General features: G+C 54.0%; 8 protein-coding genes across 8 annotated transcripts; 4 read left to right on the top strand and 4 right to left on the bottom strand. All coding sequences in view use genetic code 12, as the record gives it.

Moving 5' to 3' along the window:
- Positions 1–198: 198 nt before the first annotated feature.
- Positions 199–1,401, bottom strand: CTA9 (Cta9p; the record flags this gene model as incomplete). The annotated part of the gene is made up of 1 exon (XM_034155862.1): positions 199–1,401. One exon carries the CDS (start codon positions 1,399–1,401, stop codon positions 199–201), a length of 1,203 nt encoding a protein of 400 aa, XP_034012042.1.
- A 583-nt stretch (positions 1,402–1,984) lies between these two features.
- On the top strand, positions 1,985–2,404 carry TRS20 (TRAPP subunit; the record flags this gene model as incomplete). The annotated part of the gene is made up of 1 exon (XM_034155861.1): positions 1,985–2,404. The coding sequence occupies one exon, from the start codon at positions 1,985–1,987 to the stop codon at positions 2,402–2,404; it is 420 nt and encodes a 139-aa protein (XP_034012041.1).
- A 384-nt stretch (positions 2,405–2,788) lies between these two features.
- DIURU_003131 (uncharacterized protein) lies at positions 2,789–4,636 on the bottom strand (the record flags this gene model as incomplete). The annotated part of the gene is made up of 1 exon (XM_034155860.1): positions 2,789–4,636. The coding sequence occupies one exon, from the start codon at positions 4,634–4,636 to the stop codon at positions 2,789–2,791; it is 1,848 nt and encodes a 615-aa protein (XP_034012040.1).
- A 545-nt stretch (positions 4,637–5,181) lies between these two features.
- Positions 5,182–5,427, bottom strand: DIURU_003130 (uncharacterized protein; the record flags this gene model as incomplete). Its single annotated transcript, XM_034155859.1, has 1 exon — positions 5,182–5,427. The coding sequence occupies one exon, from the start codon at positions 5,425–5,427 to the stop codon at positions 5,182–5,184; it is 246 nt and encodes an 81-aa protein (XP_034012039.1).
- Positions 5,428–6,677: 1,250 nt separating this feature from the next.
- ZCF17 (Zcf17p) lies at positions 6,678–9,479 on the top strand (the record flags this gene model as incomplete). Its single annotated transcript, XM_034155857.1, has 1 exon — positions 6,678–9,479. One exon carries the CDS (start codon positions 6,678–6,680, stop codon positions 9,477–9,479), a length of 2,802 nt encoding a protein of 933 aa, XP_034012038.1.
- A 4,516-nt stretch (positions 9,480–13,995) lies between these two features.
- DIURU_003128 (uncharacterized protein) lies at positions 13,996–14,565 on the top strand (the record flags this gene model as incomplete). Its single annotated transcript, XM_034155856.1, has 1 exon — positions 13,996–14,565. The coding sequence occupies one exon, from the start codon at positions 13,996–13,998 to the stop codon at positions 14,563–14,565; it is 570 nt and encodes a 189-aa protein (XP_034012037.1).
- A 655-nt stretch (positions 14,566–15,220) lies between these two features.
- Positions 15,221–15,796, bottom strand: DIURU_003127 (frequenin; the record flags this gene model as incomplete). The annotated part of the gene is made up of 1 exon (XM_034155855.1): positions 15,221–15,796. The coding sequence occupies one exon, from the start codon at positions 15,794–15,796 to the stop codon at positions 15,221–15,223; it is 576 nt and encodes a 191-aa protein (XP_034012036.1).
- Positions 15,797–17,137: 1,341 nt separating this feature from the next.
- On the top strand, positions 17,138–19,012 carry DIURU_003126 (uncharacterized protein; the record flags this gene model as incomplete). Its single annotated transcript, XM_034155854.1, has 1 exon — positions 17,138–19,012. One exon carries the CDS (start codon positions 17,138–17,140, stop codon positions 19,010–19,012), a length of 1,875 nt encoding a protein of 624 aa, XP_034012035.1.
- Positions 19,013–19,237: the final 225 nt, after the last annotated feature.

The raw sequence follows: 19,237 nt of genomic DNA, 5'->3' as shown, positions 1-19,237 counted from the left end.
GGGGGGGGGGGGGACAGGGTGCTGCCCATGATCAACCGGTCACTTTGCTGAAGTGGAGGACTTGCTCACTGCGGCTAGCATAATGAAGCAGGAGTAAGGAGTCAACCGCGGAAAGAAGAGATGTATGTATAATCGTACAGGCCTGATCGCTCAGTGACTAACGCACGAGGATTCGGGGGAATGGGGGGTGGGAGGCAACTAGAAGGCGTCCATCGAGCGTGGGGGGGCNGAGCGGGGGTGGGCGAGGAGGGGCGACGACGCGGCGCTTTGCTTGCGGGGCGACGACGGCCCCAGGCGCATGGGACTGGGGAGCACCTCGTCGGTCTTTTCCTCGAAAAGATTGACGTACTTCTGCACTTTGCCCACCTTGATGAACTTGAGGCGCTTATTGTCCTTGATGTAGCGCGGGACACTTTCAGAGGAGGCGAACTCGTCGAAGAAGTAACCCGTCTCCACCACGCTCAGCAGGGGTCGCAACCGGCGGGGCAGGCGGAACAGGGTTTGCCGCGTCACCGGCTGCGATTGTGGGGTGGCGGGCCTCAGCGGGGGCTTAGCGGGCGAGCACGGGCGGTTTTGACGGGTTGACGGGCGGAGCGCCTGTCTTAATGGTGGCGGCGACGCCAACGCCCGCGAGTCGGGTTCGTAAGTGCACTCGACCTCCTGGAGGTCGTCGATGACGACATAGTCGTTGTGACGGAGGTTTTCTTCGTTGCCGATGAAGCTAGCCTGCGATTGGAGGGTGGGAGTCACTTCAGAGGGAGAAAAAGAAGTGGGAGCCGTGATTTTCGCCGCTACCTCGGACTCGTCGCCCAAAGTATCGTCCAGCGACAACTCCGGGTCCACCGCTTGCGGCAGCAGCGGCACTGTCGCCGGAATTGCCGGCGGGCCTTCGAGGTGGCGGGCGTGGTGCCAAAAGATCGTTTCCGCGTAGCGGCAGATGCGCGCGATCAACTCGGGGTGCCACTGGTCCATGAGGTAGTAGTGGTTGTCCTGGAGGACGTCGATGTGGATGTGGTGCCTCAGCACGACGAACTGGAGGCATTTAAGGGTGAGGGGACACACCAAGTGGCGCGGGGGGTCCGTGGCGCCGAGGGCGGGGCCGCGGGTGAACATGAGCGGCACCAGCTGCGACGCCAGCGGCCACCCGACGAGGGAAAGCACCGGTTCGGAGTGGACGGGGTGGATGTGCATGAACTGGGAGAGCAAGCGCACGCTCAAGTGGAGCACCACCAGCAGGTGGTGGCACTCGACCACCATGTCTATCGCCTCAGCCTGGCGCCGGTAGCTGGGGATAGCCACGTACGTTTGCGCCAACAGGTGCATGACCCGCTCGACGTCCAGGGTGTCGAGGAAATTGGGCTTCCACGGGTCCTGGTCGTCAAACTGGACTGTGGCAAACATGCCGGGTCCTTGTTTATCTTTGGCACGATTTTTTCGTGGCCGCGCTCGCCAGTTTTATTAAGCGCGCGATCCCGTAGACAAAAAAGATGGGATCGAGGCGGCTATGACGTCAATGGATGGGACCCTGGATCAGAGATGATGGTGCCACAAACTGGGTGGGGGTAGCTAATAAGCCTACAGTTTGATCTACTAAGGTAAAAACGGTGATGTAAGATGGTGAAACATTTATCTTAAAAGCTACTGTTAACTCGCCTGTTTGCATGGTCATGGCATTTATGCTCACGGTGCAAAGCAAGTGGCCGAAATAGTCATTTGGGATTGTTTATGTTTCCCAGTTTTTAGACAGAGTGAGCAGGGAGAAAAAAGAAAACGAGACAGAGGCAGAAAAACAAAAATCAACAACGGGATAAACAGAGTAGTAGAGCTTAGTCAATATTGTCCACGGTACGTATTGAATGATCAATTATACTAAATGGTACTAAAATGTACACAGGTAAATTTTTTGGTAAATCCTCAACAAACTATTTTTGGTCGCGGGCCACCATCCACCACACCTGTCTGTCCCTCGCAACCCCCCCCCACGATGTACTATTTCAGTATCATCAGCAGCGACGACACCCCGCTCTACGAGCTTGAGTTTGCCAGCTTCAAGCTGGCCGGGGGCGTGGGCCAGTTCCCCGAGAACGTGCGCGAGCTCCTTCCCTTCATCGCCAACTCGCTGCTCGACCTCGTCGAGGAGCTCCAGTGGTCGCTGCCCCAGTTCTACTTGGGCAAAGTCGACCTGTTTTCCGGGTACCTGGTGGCGGCGTACATCACCCAGGGCAACGTGCGGTTGGTGTTGGTGTACGACAAGAGCGACGAAGGGCTGATCCGCCAGTTCTTCATCGAGGTGAACGAGCTCTACGTCAAGTGTCTCATGAGCCCGTTCTACGTCGTCAACGTACCTCTAACCCTGCCCGAGTTCGACATGAAGGTGAAGCAGGTCGGCCGCAAGTATTTATAGACCGGTAGAAGTGTGTGTGGTCCGGCACCAGCACCTTACCTTATTATCCCCAGCATCTACAATCAAATACAGGTAATCAAATAACAAACAATTAGCTTTAGCAGGTCGATCAGCAGGTATTTATAGACACGGAACTTGAAACCTCGACTGAAACTGTGATCACTGATGTTATGTTTGAAACCACCATGGGTGGCGACGTGTCCAAATTAAATTCATCTACTTCACACCAAGCTTTCAAAGAAGTCTTGCAAATACAATAAACCCTTGTTCTTGAACGCTATTGTTTCATTTTTAGAAACTCATCTGTGAGGGTCATATTGGCCTTTGATGGCTTATTACACTTGACGAACTGTTTATTGTTAATATACATCAGAGGGGTTGGGTTTATTCGGTGTCGGCGTCATCCTCTTGCAACACCTTGTTCTTGGCGATCGAGTAGTTGCCGTTGTGGTCTTGCTCGATGAAGCCTTGTGCCTTCAAGTTGTCGAACATGTCCTGGGGCACCCACCCGCCAATGGCGGCGAACGGTTCCAGCGATAAGATCGTCTGGTAGTCGCGCAACTTCGACTGCATCTCCTCGACGTACTTTTCGTCGTATTTGATCGGGTAGTCCGGGTCCTCGGTGTTGGTCAACTGGGCGTCGGTGTACGCCTGCCACAGCGGCGCCAACGCGATCATCAGGTCCTCGACGTACAAGTGGTCCTCGTCGTTGCTGATGTTGAGGGTGTGGACGTAAGGGGCCTTCAAGTTCTTGATGTGGGGCAGGGCGATGGCGATGAGGTCGTGCAGGCGGTCGTTGAGGGCGTGTTCCCACAAGTGCTGATTACGCGTCTTGTAGTGCATGAACTTAAAGTGGCCCTGGTCGAGCTCGTCCAACTGGTCCCACTCGGGGATTTCGTTCTCAAGGTCGTAGATCTTGTCGCCGTCGTAGGTGATGAACTGGGGGTACTGCTGGTACAAGAACGGCTTGATCACCGCGTACTCAAAGTCGATGAACACTAAACCATTGGGACCGTCAATAACGTTGAGCGGGTCCAAGTCGGGCAAGTACAACCGCGGCTGGAACTGCTCGTCGACGTGCATGATCAGCGGTGAGTGGGGGTTGATCAACTTAGGGGCGACCTTAGCGAAGTTCTCGAAAGTCTTGATCTGTTCGCGGAGCAAGTCCTTGTTAGCATCACCGCCAGCGTTGGCGGCGACGCGAGCAAGCCGCTGGCGGGCGTTTTCAAGCTCAAGCTGGGCGAGGTCACTGATGATGGCGTCGGGGCTGTCGCGGGGCCAAGGGCCAGCAAACTGCTTGATGGTTTCCGCGGGCAACAACCGCTTGTTCTTGGCGTACAGCTGTTCGATCGACGGCCCGATCTTCCACCGGTTGACCAAGTTGTCGTCGGTCTCGCCGGTATAGGCGGGTTCGTCGGTGGCGTGTTCGGGGTCGACGTCGTCGGCAAAGTAGAGCGACCCGTACTTGGTGAAGGTGTACTTGTTCACCTGGGCCTGGAAGTCCAGGATGGGGTCGATGACCCGCTTCAAGTCATCGTTGACGTTGTCGCTGGCCTCGGCCAACGGGTTCCATTGCTTCATCAAAAGATCACCCGACACGTACTCCATCAACGTGAACGGCGACCCCACCGGGTTCTGGGCGTCGGGGGCGTAGGCGACAAGGCGGGGGACGTTGAGCTGGGCTTTAGTGTGCAAAAAATCCAACACCGCCGCCTCCAGCTTGATCTTGCGGGCGATAGCGGCGTCCAGCTCCAACTTGTACGGCACCCGCAACACCAACAGGGTGTCGGTGCCGTCAAAGTCAATCTTGTACACGTGGTGGTGCTTCCCCTCGTGGATCAGCGAGATCTGCTTCGCCTGGCGTCCGTGCTCACCGAGGAGGGCGGCGACGTTGTGGTCAAGCCAGCTGATACCCAGCTGCTTCGTCGGCGGGAGGAGCCCTGCTTGGGGCTTGTAGGTGTGCAATTGGTGGGTCAAGCTGTCGACGTCGAACTTGGTCTGACGACGGGCTTTTTCCAACTTGTCGTTGTGCAACCACGTGCCCCAAGTGTATTCAAAGAACTTCAGCGTCAGCGGGGTTTCTTCAGCAGGGGTAGCGTTCAAATGGCGCCGCGACGACGAGAGCTGGCGGAGGGCGGGTCCCGCCACTACCGCTGGGGTGGTGGTAGGAAGCCGGCGCGAGGCAACTCTGGCGGCTCTAGCAGCTCTGGCGACTCTGGCAATGGCAAGCATTTTAGGGAATTCGTGAGCAGAGTTAAGCACCGGGGATGGAGCGGAAGTGCGGTGTGGATCGGCGATCTCGGAGAGGTCACGTGATATGCGATGAGAGGCTGGGGAAACAAGGAGAGAGTAAGAGGGGGCTATTTAAACTCAACAGACCTGTATCGGTAGCCTCGGGAATGGTACCAATTAGGTTGCTCCAGTGGTGGTTGGTAGCCCAGCAAAGGCTGGTAGGTGCTGGTAGGTGAGGAGGGTGCACTATCCCTTCGCTATAGTGGGAGGTGTAGAGGTACGTGGAGAGACGCCGAATTAGCGTCAATAGAGTTTTGGGTTTGGGCAGAGACATCCACCGTCAATTGAGCTGAAAATTATTCTATAGTGAACAGTCAAGGTGATGATCACAGTTGAGGACAAATCTGACGGGGGGGAGAGGGAGCAAAGAGAAAGTAAAATGATAAGATGTCAGTGACACTAGTGGATTGCTGGTAGTACGTTATTCATTATAAGGTCATAGCGGGCGTTCATTCGTTTACAAAGCGTTCCACCAAAGCGCCTCGTCACTTATCCAAGAGCCAGAGGCGGTCTCCCAATGGCGTAGCAACAGCGGTGGTCGTGGCATTGGCGGCGGTAGTGGCGGTGGTCAAGGGGCGCGGGGGGTAGTGGCGGTGGCGCACGGGGCGGCCCTCGACGCCGTCCTTGGTGGCGGTGGTCGAGGTGCACAGCACCGTCAGCACTGCCAGCACCACCAGCGACGGTCTCAGGGGCACGTCGAGTGGCGCAAGCGGGTACGGTGTCGACGACATGGGTGGTGGTGGTAGAACAATTAGTGAAACAGTCAGTGAGGAATACTGGTCTGAGGATTTTAACAAAAGCAATTTCTCCAACGGGGTGACGGGACACAGGTGTGTGGCTATTGTGCTTGGCAAGGTGTCGGTCGTAAGTTAAAAGAGAGTGATGGTTCGGGCAGTGGTAGTGAGTCTTGGCAGGTGGTGGTAGAAGGGTCTAGGGTCGCAAATAGGCAAAAGCACGAGGCGTAATTGCTTCTGCGGTGTCTCAGGGTGAACTAAGAAATTGGTGCCCACCATCGCCACCAGCGCTGCGAGATAACTCTAGATACGAACCCCTCTGAGAGAAGCTCGCGATAAAGCTTGAATACGAACCTCTCCCGCTACGACAAGTCTCGCCCGCAAACTTATCGTCGATCGCAAGGCGGTACACCACCCACCCCGGATGTCGCGCGCAATGCCAACGCTTGATCTAGGCGCATGCTTCGGTGGTATACAGCCTGATTTACAGTAGCAATGGTAATTAAGGTCCGCGGCTGGTCTCCACTAGCCACGAGCAAGTATATCTCGCCTGCCGGGCCCTGGGGCTTCCCCAGTGGGGTCAGCTGTAGAAGTTGCCTGATCCTTACAGGGGGCGTCATGTACCGACACCTGCCCGCAAGCGGTAAACTGCGGGCATGCAGCAGCTCCACGCGATAAGCCCCAGGCGAGTGCCGCCGTCTTCGGCCCGGTGCCGCTGACAACCGCTTGTTCCTCCCCCTCCCTCAAGGAGTCGACGCTAAGATTTTTTGACTCGTACTCGACAACGCTCTGTATACGAACGCGTTGAGGAGGGCGGGTGCAGTTTAATCGGGCAAAGCTAACCCAAAGCCTAAGCGTAACTACTGGGAGGATTTTGGGGCATTTCTTCCCCGGAAAATTGTTCGGAAAAATAGTGTGAGTGCCGTGGTGGCAGTGGCGGGTGATTGCCGAAGTGTCTGATGCTTGGAGTCCCCCGGCTATCGGTGTTTGGAGGAGGGGGGTGGTGGCCCGGTTGAGGGGTAGATACGACCCGCAGGTCACCTCTTTAAGTTCGGCGCCGCGGTACAGGTAATAGAAAATATCTGTCGATGCGCCCTGCCAACATAATATCGCCGGCGCCATAAAATATCCACCAGCGGCCACTGAGTATTATTTGACCGGCGCACATTTTTTCTGATGGGCGCTGGCACCACCTCGGGCACTAATCTGGACTATATACACCCCGAGGGTCACGAAGGCGTGTCGCCATGGCTCGCCCAGTGAAAGCGCCATCGCAGTCGTCGCCGCGACCCCTGGCGCCCTCGGCGCCGCTAGCGCGCCCTCTAAGCGGTCATCGGCGCCGGCAGCGCTCACCCAAGTCGCTGGCGCCGGCGTCGGCGTCATCGTCGTCATCGTCATCAACACTGTCGTTGACAGCCACCGCCGCCGTCGCCGCGTCCACCACCACCACTGGGGCCCTGCTATCGCTGGCACCGTCGCCGCCGCCGCCGGCACTGACACGGCGCCGACATACCAACTCCAAGCTTGGCTGTGCCAATTGCAAGCGCAAAAAGATCCGCTGCGACGAACAGCTCCCCCAGTGTGGCAAATGTGCCCGGGGCAAGCGCGAGGTGTGCCTGTACTTGCTGCTCTCCCAGGCGGAGATCCAGCGCATTCGGCTCACCCACTCGCTCCGTAACTCACAAAACAAGCTTCTCGAGCTCGAATACCGGCTCCCGGCGCTGGCGCTGGCGTCAGCGGTGGTAGCCGGCCAGGGAGTGCTTTCAGGGGCACTGCTAGAGGCAGCTTTGGGCGCTGGCGTCTGGAATGGTGCCGCTGTTGATCACCACGGCCTCAGCGCCAATAGCGCCGGCGCCGCCCTCGAATTTGTCCACGAAGGCACTGACCTCCCCCCGCTCCCACAATGGCGCTACGGCGAGCTCCGTTTCGTCGCTGTCGGCGAGACCGACTTTGAGTGGGATCTGGCACTGCTGTCGGCAGCGCTGACGGCGCCGGCAGTAGCGCCGGCGATGGTCGCACCGCTGGTGGCGCCGCTCACGCCATTGCTGCTAGCTCCAGTAGCGCCACTGCTCCCGGTGCCGGTAACACCCTTGCCACCACTGGGAGCAACGGCGCCGCCGCCAATGGCGCCACTGTACCCGCGCCCGGCGCCGCGCACGTTGCCGGTACCGGGCCTTGCGTTCGTGCCGACGCCGATACCGCCGGGACTACCGGTACAAAAAGTAGCGAAGCTCGCAATGAACCTGACCCGCGTCATCGCCCGCGAGTTCCCCCGACCACTGCCGCCTCTCGCCCCGCAATTTAATGCTGCTCCGGGCCAGATCCCGCCGCCAGCGCTGCTGGTGCAGCTCCGCAACATTCTCCCCGGCGGCTACTACCAACCGTGCCGATTCCCCAAGACCAAGCGCAAACCGCGAGACCACTCCTTCCACAGCCATAGCCACGAACACCACCGCGGCAAGCTGATCGGCCGCGGCCCATGTCTGATAGGGTGCTCGCATTTCCGCATCGGCAAGTTCTCGCTTTTGGAGCACATCAGCGCTATGCTCGAGCTGAACCAGCAGCCGGTCGGAGGTGAGTTAGCTTGGGGGTGTCTCCTCTATATCGGGGCGCTGGCGGTGCTGAATACGTTGCGGAAGAAGCTGGTGTACCACCCGCAGTTCAGCGCCAACATCGACTACGTCGCGTTGAGCCTGGCGCTAGGGGTACGAGCACGGAAGCTCGGGCAGCAGATCCGCCGCCAGTTCACCACCCACATCCAGTTGTTGGTGCTGACGTGGCACGAGTTCGCCGACATCAAGTACTTGCGGCAGACGATGATGGCGTTGGGGTTCTCGTTTCTCCTCGTGGTGCTTGCCGCCGACCTCCTGTTTGAGGAGTACTATGAAGTCAGTGAGAAGTGGGCGGTGATGATCAAGGAAGTAGGCAAGTTCGCCGAGGTGTTCGGCACCAACTTGCGCCAGGAGGGCGAGGACCGGCTGATCGCCGGCTACTCGGTGCACCAGATCGGCCACAACATCAGCGGGCTGAGGGTGCCTCCTTATCCGCCGCAATTTGTGTCGGAGCTCGTCGATAACTTTGTGCGCCTTGAGCCGATGTTTCTGATCCCCTTAGCTCGATTCTCGCAGTGTCTGGCCGAGTACACCGAGCTCCAGTACGAGTACTCGCAGTTGCTCGACTACCTTCGCGATCTAGCCACGGTGGTGACGAAGCTGGCGCAGGACAAGGACACCATGACCGTGTACCCGTTTCCGGACATCTGGCGGTTATTGAAAAGCTGGCACCGCAAGGTGCCCACGGGCGCGTTGGCATTCAACCCCAAACGCATTGTCCAGGATACCGACGAGCGCCAGTTCATATGCGACCTCAAGGCGACACTTTACATGTACTACCAGGCGACGCTGGTGGCGCTTGAGGCGATATTCCCCTGTACAAAGTATCTTTGCACCACGCAATTCATGGCGCCGTCCCACGACTTTTTCCGCAATAAAGCCGCCATGACCCCTCGAGACACCCCGTTCCACGCCCTCGCGGGTCCGCGGACGGCGGCTTCGCTCCAGAAGCATAATTATTACGCCATGCGGCTATATACCTTTTTCAAGCACCGCTACTTGTTGTACCACCAGTACATCCAGTGGACCCAGCCGTTCCCCGAGCTGCTCCGCCATCACCGGTTTAAGCTGAGGGCAATCACCAACGCCCACGAGGTGCCGATATCGCTGTTCAACAACACGTTGATCCGGCCCGAGCATTACCCCACCAAGGAGAAACACACTCCTGTCACCGAGCACGACTCGTTTTTGACTCGTACCGACGAGACCATGGACAATCAGGTGTACTCTCGCAACATTGAGCGGCTCAACTTGTTCCAGCTGAACGTGCAGTTCGATTATGGCACAATGATGCTTTTGAGCGACTATCGGTACGACGACAGCCAGCTCCACTTCCACGATAATGAGTTGACGGTGGCGGGGTTTGTCGAGTTTTATGAGGACCGGGTGTTGCTCTTGAGGGATGCCATGGGGTGGACAAAGCCAGAGCCATCATAGATTGTTTTTCTCCTAGAGTTAGTAATAGAGATTTTTAGAGTAGTCGTATAGTTTAGGGATACTTGGTGGTCGATGCTCAGATTGAGTGGAGTAATTTTCTGTTGATTATTTATTGGTGGCGAGAGATTGGTGTTTGTTTTGTTTCATCACTAGTTTCAAAAAATCATAACGAAGTGATTTCTGATAAATGCATTGAAAGTAGAGCGCGATTCACTGCTATATGATTACCAGCGATGCTTTGGGAACTCTGGCGGTTTTAGTGACGGCGACGTTAATTGCAAAAATCGGCTACCTCTCTATCACCATGAAATCATAACAATACTCTTAAGGTCTAGGTCGTTGCCGAAGCCAAATGACGCCGCTACGACCACCGAACAACAATCGCTTACTGGCTACTTCTTCGTCGACGATCGCTTGAGAGCGCTTTATTAATAGATTGCTCTGAGCTCAAACCTGCCAAGCATTCCTCACCCTACCTCCAGGCATATCTCGGAATTTTTTGCACTTCACGGCTACCAGTGGACGAGGGCGTTTTCAGAGACAGGGCACTTAAGCGTTGGAACAGGTGTCGGATGCACGTACACCCCGACATCCTGCCCAAGCCCCCTCACCGAATATTCTCTGCGTCAAACGGCCACCCAGCAGCAACTGTTGGCTATATTATGCTTGCACCATTAGCCTCCTTGAGGCTGCCACGTCCGTTAAAGCCTTTGATTGGTGGTGCTAAAGTGTGCTTCTTAGTGGCGGCTGGCGCCTAGTAGTACAAAACGCAAATGCCAGGCAAAACCACAATCTCAGCTGCGCTTAACCATGCGTTCACGTTAACTCCGAGACAGCACTCAGCTACCGCGGATTCAGCTCATCAGTGGTTGTAGGTCCATGTCTAGTGATGAAGCTATAAACAGCGGAAACAGCAAATCGTCGTATTGGCTGCAAAATAAAAAGGTACACTTAGCGACACTGGCAATTTATCGGTTAGGTAGACGTCAAGTCCCGCCAAAGGTTTTGTGCCACATGAAACCACGGTGCGCTAATTCTCTGAGGGTTGGTCCTTCTTTGTACTTCCGGCAAGTAAAGAAAGCGGAAGTAAAGGCTAAGCACCATCGGCTATCAACGAACATTTGTCAGCAGCAGCTGAAAATCTCCATCGGAGGAGGTAGTCTGGACCGTCAGCATCTATTGGACCGTCGGCATCTATTGAACCGAAACGTCGTTTTTTTTTCTTTCCTACAATAATTACTTTATAGACATTTCCAGAGGCTCATAGCAAGTACTGCTGCTCGGCGTTAGGCACATCCACCCACACATCAACGGGACTACGTACCTCAGTCGCCGGTTACGGCAGCGATGACTCGCCAGCGATAAAGCAACACAGAAACTCCGGCAGTCTGTTCACATTGTTTCTCACGGCAACTGATAATATCCGTAAGTGGCACTACCCGCCGACAGTCCTTGGGGCCCGACGCGCGTAGCTATGTAATAAAGCTTATTTATAATTGCGACATCAGTCTAAGCTCATTGTGTCCGGGGTTAGACCACGAGACAGAGATCATATTGATAATATTTGGCGTGATCGCTGGCTGAACTACCGTGAGGTCGCTGGTGCCTGCTGCCTATATCCGGTTACCGCCGGCAAGTAGCATTATTACGACTGCCATTGATCCTGGTATTCAATCGCTACCGTGGATATTTTATACGTTTTTCGGCTTATCGGGGACCATGAGCATTTAAAGTTTGTGGCCTGTTCTGGCTATTTCATCTACGTCGCAAATAATATTTCCGTGAGGGTTGGGAGATTGACTGCGTGCCTCGGAAGTAAGACTGCCGCGCCGCATTGGCCGAGGTAAAGTAATAAATTACCAATCGGTGATCGGCCGATCGTAGGCGGGAAACAATCGGGAGAGAACTTTTCCAAACTGAACCCCACAGCGTTGAATTTGTTTTGGAATCATCGATAATTGAAACTACAACGACTTGACAGCGTGATCAAGCTCTTCACGAGCACATCATTCCCATACACTTTCTTGTGGTAAGGTAATTATACTGGAGATGATATCAATTTGACCAGTATCTGATTGTTTGCATGCTAGACACAGGGGTTGGAAAGATGGTAAGCTGATCGTTTGACTGACACCTCTAAGGTTCAAGCATTGATTGAAAAGGCTACGTGATTGATGATGCAAAACTTTGACGTAAATCTATGATAATGTGGAAAAGGTGTGTGTGCTTCCATGCCTACAATAAACCACAAAATCAGTTTATCCGACGCTTCTGATACTTTTGCAACATCGTTCGTTACAATAGACTCCCGTCAGGTTTGTGGATCTTCGGTGTCTACACCGGTTTGTGGTTGCATTCATTAGAACCTGCAGTAAGTGCCTGTCAATCAAAGTTGATGGTTCATCGAATTGGTCACTACCCATTTTTTTAACGACTGATTAATTTGATTCAAGTGATGTCTCCTTCACTGAAATTGTGTAAACTTTTTTATTGATTGATTCCTTTACGACACTAGAAAACTTGTTGCAATTCTTGAATTCTACGAAGACAAAGCTCGATTGTGAAGCTTTATGGAACGTTTTAAATGATGCCAGGTTGAATTATCTCTATACAGTGTTTTAGTTTAATTGAGTCAGTATTGATTTATTTACTCACTCTCAATCAATTAATTTAATATTCAATTATACAAAACTTGCAAGTAGATCATTCGAAAACTAAGCCCTTAAGAATGACCGAAGCCAAACATGTTATACTTCTTATGAACTTCAAGTAAATTGAATCACCAACCGTCAAAGCAGGTTTTGGACATCATGAAGCAAGTTCACAATGACACTCACAGATACTCAATGCAGAAAATTCATTCAACAATTCGAATCAAACCAGTTGTGATCAATCCTGATACTCGTGAAAGCTTCAGTAGATTTATTTCAATCAGTTTTATCCAAAAACTGATCAGCATCTCTTTGGATTCTTGTTTCTGCGTTTTCAACCAAGTAACAATTGTAAACATATTGATGCCTGAAAATATGCCCAACGATTAATCAACCTTCGTTGGATTCGTTGTATGCTTCAATAAAAAGAACAACTTGTTGAATCAACATCGTCTTCCTTAGAAGTTGTCTTCCTCGTTGTCATTTTTCATTTTAAAGCAGATATCCGTCCGGCTGAGTAGCCGAAATCCTATCACTGTGACACAAAAAGCAATATGATTTTTTCACCAGTGAGTTTTGTGTCATTAAGCAACAACCGGTTACAAAGCGAAAGTGTCATAAGCCCTCCTCATCTGAATGTGAGAATAGGGCGTGGTACGCAACGGTTTTATAACAAATTTGACACATGCACCGTCAAATGCCGAAGCCTGTAGCTGTCGGTTGCTTTTGAGATTAGACTTTCCCGCTGTTGCAGAGATTGTCGTCACCAGGAAGATAAATAGCACAACTTGCTTGATCCGCAGCAAACGTCCCGAGTGAGACTCAGTCCTGCTCATTTACTCCGTACCGGGTAATCGACCGGAAGAGACACAAAAGTGGTTGGTAAAGCCAAGCAGGGAAAAACTCATCCGAGTAAAAAAATAGAGCAAGCGGGGAACGCGTCAACAAAAGAGAGGGGTATCGCATGGAGAAGTTTATCCGTTTTCGCAATTCCGAGACCCAAAAGCACCATTGCGTAAGCCATGGAGTGACAATCCTTGTCGATGACAAAAATATATGGTACGGTGGCAGACGCTACTACGGAAAATAGTACAAGAAGTGGAAGGGAGGGCTGATTTGTCGACGAGGTTAGGGTGGGGTACCGGGTTTACTGCCGGAGTTATTTACCGTTCAGTCAATAGCGGACCCCGCATAATGGAATGTAACATTTTGGCCCTCCTGCTTAATGGCAGAAAGAAGTTCGCAACAATCGCTTTCGCGGTATGAGCCCTGGGACGTTAGGTAAGAATTAGGAATGTCGGGAGAGGAATGGCGGCGTTAGGGTGCATGCATAATCCATGCGCAGATATTTTCGCTTTCAGAGTGTCGACTAATTTGGTCCGGAGTCACACATATAGCCAACCTCTCTGACTAATTCTTTAGATATTTCATGTGGTCGGCGACGGCGCTTAATGACCGCCATCAGGAAAAATGAAGCGAAGAAGACAAAGCGCGATCTATGTTAAGACGACGGTCTCCCGTCCAAACAAAGTTTTTTTTTTTTTTTGATCCGATAGAACGGTGTTCGGGAATTTCCGAAACTCACCCCCTACCACACGCAAAGTCCCAAAATCACCGAGCTCTTTTTGAGGGTTTTATCCAATGTCGGCGCGTGGCCCAACACATTCAACCGTTTGATTGAAAACGGTGGTTCCCGCATCCGATGAGGTTTACGGTCGGGATATTTCGCTACCGCTGGTAGTGGCGGTGATCATGTTCTGCACACAGGCTAGCGAACGCGATCTCGGAAAAACGCGAGAGCGCGAGACCCCCACTATTAAACGTGGAGAACATCTCCGTTTAACCCCCTCGACTGCTCCCCAATCATGCCGTATACCCTTCCCCCCATCGACCAGGTCCCCCAGTTATCGCGCGACGACCAGACCGAGCTCCTCGCCAACTTGTTTGAGCGCGAGGCGACGTTGCTGAACTTGCTTATCGACACCGTGCTCCGCCAGCCGCACGGGCTGTATCGTCAGTTGATCGAGGCCTGCCGCGGCGTATTAGTGCTGGTGTTGGAAGACGCCGACGCCGCTGCCGCCAGAGGCGAAGCTTACGACCCTAGAGTGGCGGAGATCATCGGCGCCCACCCCAGGTTAGGGGGGCTGCTGAAGGTGAAGACGACGCAGTTGAGCGAGCACTCGAGCGCCGAGCAGAAGCTGTTGGCGGGGCTGGCCGAGGAGACGCAGAAGCTCATCGACCTCAACGACCGCTACGAGGCGACATTTCCAGGGCTCCGCTTCGTGTGCTTCGTCAACGGGCGCCCGCGGCCGGTGATCATGGACGAGATGGAGCGGCGCATTAAGCGTAACGACGTCGACGCCGAACGCCGCGAAGCGTTCGACGCCATGTGTGACATCGCCTACGACCGTGCCAAAAAGCTCGGTGCTGAGTAATTAACTGATATTACAGATAGGTTATAGAATAGATTTACTTAGCCTCGAATTGATTCGTATGGGCTCTAATACTTGTTCTAGATGTATTACTAGTCTCGAATGGATTATTATGGGCTCAATATTTAGTCTAGATTTATCACTATTCCGGATTTATCACTTAGAATAGATATTTTACTCAGTCTGGCTTTACTACTAGTATGACATCATCATTTTGTCTGGCTCTACTAATAAATCCAAAATGAATTTTACTCAGTCATGGATGGTATTGATACTTAGTCTAAAATTACCACTTAAAATGGCTCTGATACTAAGTATGGCTCAGCTTCTGAGTCTAGCTTACTATATATCTGGCTATATCAGCTAGTGTCGAATGAACACTTAGTCTCGATTGGATTTTAATCACTCTCCAATGAATATCACTTAGTCATGAACGGTATCAATACTTAGTCTGGCTTAATTACTTGGTCTCCAATGCTATTAACTCAGTCTCGAATGGGTTGCACTTAGTGTAGTCTCAAACGGGTTTGACTCAGTCTAGCTCTATCACTTAGTTTCGAATGAATTTATTACTTGATCTTTAATTACTTAGTAGCTTGATTACTAGTCTTCGTTAGTCGTTACGTCATCGGCACTGCCATGACCTCGGGAGGAATTTTCACACCCACGCCTCGTAGGAGTTCAACACGCTGATCACCAGCGAGTCGATCTTCGCCAACCGCTTGAAGTCGTCCAAGTCGATGGTGTCGGTCTCCGGGTTTTTCCCCAAGAGCACGAAGAACTTTTCCGACCGCGCTTCCGGAGTGGCCTCGTCGTCAGGAAGCTCCACCATCGGCCCCACCATCTTGTACACCGCCTGTACCACGCGAAGCACGTCCTGGTAAGTCACTTTCCCTGTTTTCTGGTGGTCGTACACCTTAAACGTCCAGTTGAGCTTCTGGTCCGGCGTGCCTCGCAGCGTGATTGAAAGGGCAACGATAAACTCCTTGAAATCAACATACTTGGAGTCGTCGGCGTCAAACGCTTTGAACAAGTAGTGGCAGTAGTCGGTGGGGTCGCCGAAGGGGAAAAACTGCTTGAACACCTTGGCAAACTCCTCCTCAGAAAGCTGGCCCAGGGGACAGTCGCGGAGGAACCCCTTGTACCACTGCTGGAGCTCGCGCTTGTCGAAGTACGTGGCCAGCCGCAACCACTTGAGGTCGTCCTTCGACAACTTCGACACCGCTTTTCCCATGTCGTCTCAATTGGATGTGTGGGGAAGGGGAAATAAGACGAAGTGTGTGTTGTTAGTGACAGCGAGTGTCGACCGCCTCGCACTCGCAAAAATTAGCCACGATGGCCGCAACAGAACGAAACAAGTGTACCGTGAATAGGCTACAGTAAGGAGTTTTGTATGATGCTAGAACTAAACGATTTGTTTTGATATTTCTCATATAATTTTATAGGCTTTTGTTTGTTTTTGTTTTCTAGCTCAGTAACGAATTTCAATGGCACTCTGATTTGTGCTATTGATCCATCGTAAATGGTAAGATTGAATGAGACTAAATTTCGTGCAAATGAAGAAATGATCAGGACATTAAATAATTCACCGTTCAATTATCAAATAATCAAGATTTATAAGCCTCAAATTGGTAACCAGTACCTCGCACGATTGAAGTTAGCCTTGCACCAGACTCTATTGCCAAAGCACTGTCGGTGACTCCGGGTAAACCTGGCGCCACCGCCAAATTGGCCTATACAAAAGCCTCTACCAGGCGTTGCCAGGAAGTGCCGGGAGGGGCCCGTTTGTGGCTTTCCAGTTGACGATTTGTCAGCACACGACGCTCCGCTTAACTAACCGCTTACCCCATGGGCGGCCCGCAGATAACCACTATCGACAAACCACATAACAAAAAACTAAGCCCTGTCAGACACTCCCACCACACCAAACCTAAACCATTCTATCACCTTTTTCTCACGTTCCCCTAGGCCTATTCTACTTACTAAGCCGGTCACGGTAACTCCCGCCTTCGTGACCGGATTTGGTTCCATTGGGTTCCGCTCGACGCGGAATGAGTTTGTCATCCCCTCAGGCTGCCTTTGACGTAATCGACAGATTGTGGCCTGCACACAGTCAAGGGCCTGCCTTCCCGCGCCCGCTCACCGCTCTCCGATCCCACTAACCCTATCGCCACCTTTTTCTTAACCGTCAAAGAACACCGGCGCCACGGTACCGTTTCCTGTTCTTTTTATTGTCTACTTGGCACCCGTCTGCTTTTTCTAATTGCTTGCTACGTGTTTCACTACTGCGACGTGTTTCAGTTGTTGCTACACCCGTGACAGTCTCAGTAGACAGGCTGTTTATATCCTCCCCAAAACTACCCAGGCTCTCTCCCGTTATTCCTATCTGAGGAGCGACCCTATCCGTCTGATACCCCTACTTTTTCGCTCTTTAAGAGAGCACCAGAGACGAGCCACTACTGGTTACCGTCTCACCACCGCAAAACCAGCTTAGAGCGCCGCCCCGTGTTTACCCGCTAACTTCGTTTTGAGCGTGATCTCCCGATTGAAAAGAGGCCTTTCTGCGATCAAAAGAATGAACCGACGGGACCCCCCCGCCCCCAGCGACGACCGACCGCCGGCGACCACTGATACTAGTGCTAGTGCCACCACTGGCGCTAATGGCGCTAGTGGCGCAAATGAAGCGCCGCCGGCGCCGGCGCCACCAGCATCTTCATCGTCATCGTCATCGCCGCCAGCGCCGCGCCGCCACCACGTTGTCCTTGAGTCAGTCGACGACGCCGCCACCAGCGACACCATCGGCAACGTCTCCGGCGACACCACCATCGACTCCGCCTCCCTCGCATCCACCGCCGCCGAGACGGCGACCCTGGCGTTCAGCGCCGACGACCCGCCCGCCAGCGCCGCTAGCGACGCCGCCAGCGCCGACACCACCACTGACGCCACGACGGCGCCCGACGTGGACCGCAGCACCCTGGCTGCCGACGGTGCTCTGACCACTGATGGCGCCTCGTCGTTCTTTGACCATCTCATGGCCATGGCTCGTTCGTACAACCCCATTAACGATATTTTGGGCACCGGTGCCGGCGTCGGAGCTGGTCCCGGCGCTGGAAGTGCCGACACGCCGCGCCCAGCGCTGCCGGCGCCCGCCCCTGACGACGATCAGGCGATTGTCATAACCGTCAATTACGTGTTCTCCGACCAAAACAACCCGGACACCCCGAACCGGCTGGGCCTGTTGGTGATGCTGCTCCCCAACAACCTGCTGAACCGCGAGCCGCTGGCGATCCAGGAATTCGTGCGGTTGGCGACGCAGATGGCGTACCTGAGCATCTTTGACGGCTCGGGCAACCACTTGTTCCCCGGGCGCGGCATCACCTTTGACAAGTTCGCCCTGTTCCCGTTTGTCACTCACCTTGACGACGACAACCGCAAGTGCTACATCTGCTTTGAGGACATGGAGCTCGGCGCCCGCGAGCCCGAGGCCACTGACGACGCTGCTGCCGCGGGTACTGCTAGCGAAGGCGACCGCACGGTGAAGAAGCGGCGGTTGTACGATAACACCAGCGAGACGACGTCGCGCGACTCGTTGCTGTCGACAGCGCCGGCGGCGACGGAGAGCGCGGCGCTGCGGGCCCTGACCACTCTGGGGGACGGCGCCAACACCACTGATGGTGCCAACAGCAGCGGTAGCGCTACTGGCGACTCGGGGCGCCCGCCCAAGTACCTCTGCGACCACCGCGAAGAGTTTGCTCACGTCGCTATTGAGCTCCCCTGCCACCACGTGTTTGGCCGCAGCTGCTTGCTGGAGTGGCTCAAGGACCACGCCACCTGCCCCCTCTGCCGGGAGAAGCTCGAGGAGCCGCGGCTGCTGCCGTTTACTTCGGGGTCGCTGGGGTTCACGTTGTTCCAGTTCCCCCAGTTCCCCGCCCGCAATACCCCGAATCTGACTTCTGCTAATGCTCAAAACGACACCACCTCCGCCGCTCCCGGCGCCGGCGCCGCCGCTAGCGAGTTCGGCCTCGACTTTCTTACGGCGTTGTCAGGTGGCCGTCTGGGGGACGCGGCGCCGCTGCCTCGTGGTCGCGACGGCGCCACCACCAGCACTCGCCGTGGACGGGGCCTCCTAGGGCGCATGCTTCGTCTCGGCGAGCTTGACGTGCCTGAATCGTCGCCGCCGCCGCCGCCGCCTCCGCGCTCGGCGGACGCCGGCTCATCTTCATCCTCATCGTCATCTACCCGTCCCGCCTCGACGCGGGCGCCGTCGATCATCCTGGTGCTCCCCTTTGGCCCTCCGCCGCTGGCGCTCTTCCCGCAAGGGGTGTCGCTGAGACGGACGCCGCAGGGTGTCGAGACCACCGAGGACAATGGCCAGCTGCCGCCGCCGCTCCCGCCGCGCCAGTGGCGCCGTCGCCGCGACTCCGAGTCCCGCGACGGTGATGACTCGTAACGAACTACCATACCCTTTTTTTTTGTTTACCTTTTTTGCATGGATATCCTCAACCTACCATTTAACTTTTGGGCTTATTTTCAACGGTTTTACGGTCTGTTCATTTGTGGAATGTTATAGAGCTCCGGTTCATAATTAATACACTCTTGACTCATTACTTGTACTTTACTATATATCAAAAATATATGAGTATAGCGATATGTTGTATACAGAAACTGACATAAT

This window comes from Diutina rugosa (assembly GCF_008704595.1).
Source record: "Diutina rugosa strain CBS 613 chromosome Unknown scaffold35_size143915, whole genome shotgun sequence".
Taxonomy (NCBI): Eukaryota; Fungi; Ascomycota; class Pichiomycetes; order Serinales; family Debaryomycetaceae; genus Diutina; species Diutina rugosa.
This window is presented reverse-complemented; position numbering and strand designations above follow the sequence as displayed.